The 679-nt window shown below is 71.4% G+C and overlaps 1 protein-coding gene across 2 annotated transcripts in view; it reads right to left on the bottom strand.

The window, feature by feature from the left end:
- VIPR1 (vasoactive intestinal peptide receptor 1) overlaps positions 1-544 on the bottom strand; it is a 32,183-nt gene extending 31,639 nt beyond the window's left edge. For both annotated transcript variants that reach the window (XM_031686757.2, XM_031686758.2), the window contains exon 1: positions 348-544. In XM_031686757.2, the coding sequence (XP_031542617.1) occupies positions 348-425 (78 nt within the window). In that variant the 5' untranslated portion in view covers positions 426-544. The remainder of the gene's footprint in view (positions 1-347) is intronic.
- Positions 545-679: the final 135 nt, after the last annotated feature.

The raw sequence follows: 679 nt of genomic DNA, 5'->3' as shown, positions 1-679 counted from the left end.
TCCCACCATCTACCAGACCTTCCATTTCAATGCCGGAGCATCCACTGACCTCCCCACCCTACAGCCACTACACAGAAGGCAAGTTTGGAGCCCGCTCTTTCCCACTGCTCCTCCACGGGTGTCCCAGGGCCCTGCGCTGAGCGGTGGGCTGTGCGTTAAGGGACTAGGCGTGATGGAGACGCCACGGCTCCCTCAGATCTAGATCCAGTCTGAGGCGCAGGGGAGGTGAGACCCGGTGTTCCGCACCTCTTATCTCCGCCACACAGACGTGCGCACAGGGCCCGGTTCCCGCCACTCTCGCTCCACCCCCAGCTGCCGGGACTCCAGGCGGCCCACCAGACACTCACCGCGGGGCCAAGGGCGCAGGCGAGGGCGCCGGCCAGCACGCAGAACCAGCGGGGCGGCGGCAGGCTCGGCGGGCACATGGTGCCCCCACAAGACCGCGGCAGGCGGCTTTGCGCCGGTAATGCGCGGGCGGGCTGGCCGGCGGCGCACCGCGCGGCGGATGGCGGGGAGCCTGGCGCAGTGGTGCTGCCGAGTTGGCCCCAGCGCTGAGGCGCAGCTCGGAGCCGGGGCGGGCCCCGGGGGCTCGTCTGACGGGCGACGTGTCCGGCCAATGGCTCGGCAGAGGCGGGGCCACCCTGCAGGTGTGGGGCGGGGCTGGGGGCACCCCGACGAG

Source organism: Vicugna pacos, chromosome 17, assembly GCF_048564905.1.
Source record: "Vicugna pacos chromosome 17, VicPac4, whole genome shotgun sequence".
NCBI lineage: Eukaryota > Metazoa > Chordata > Mammalia > Artiodactyla > Camelidae > Vicugna > Vicugna pacos.
This window is presented reverse-complemented; position numbering and strand designations above follow the sequence as displayed.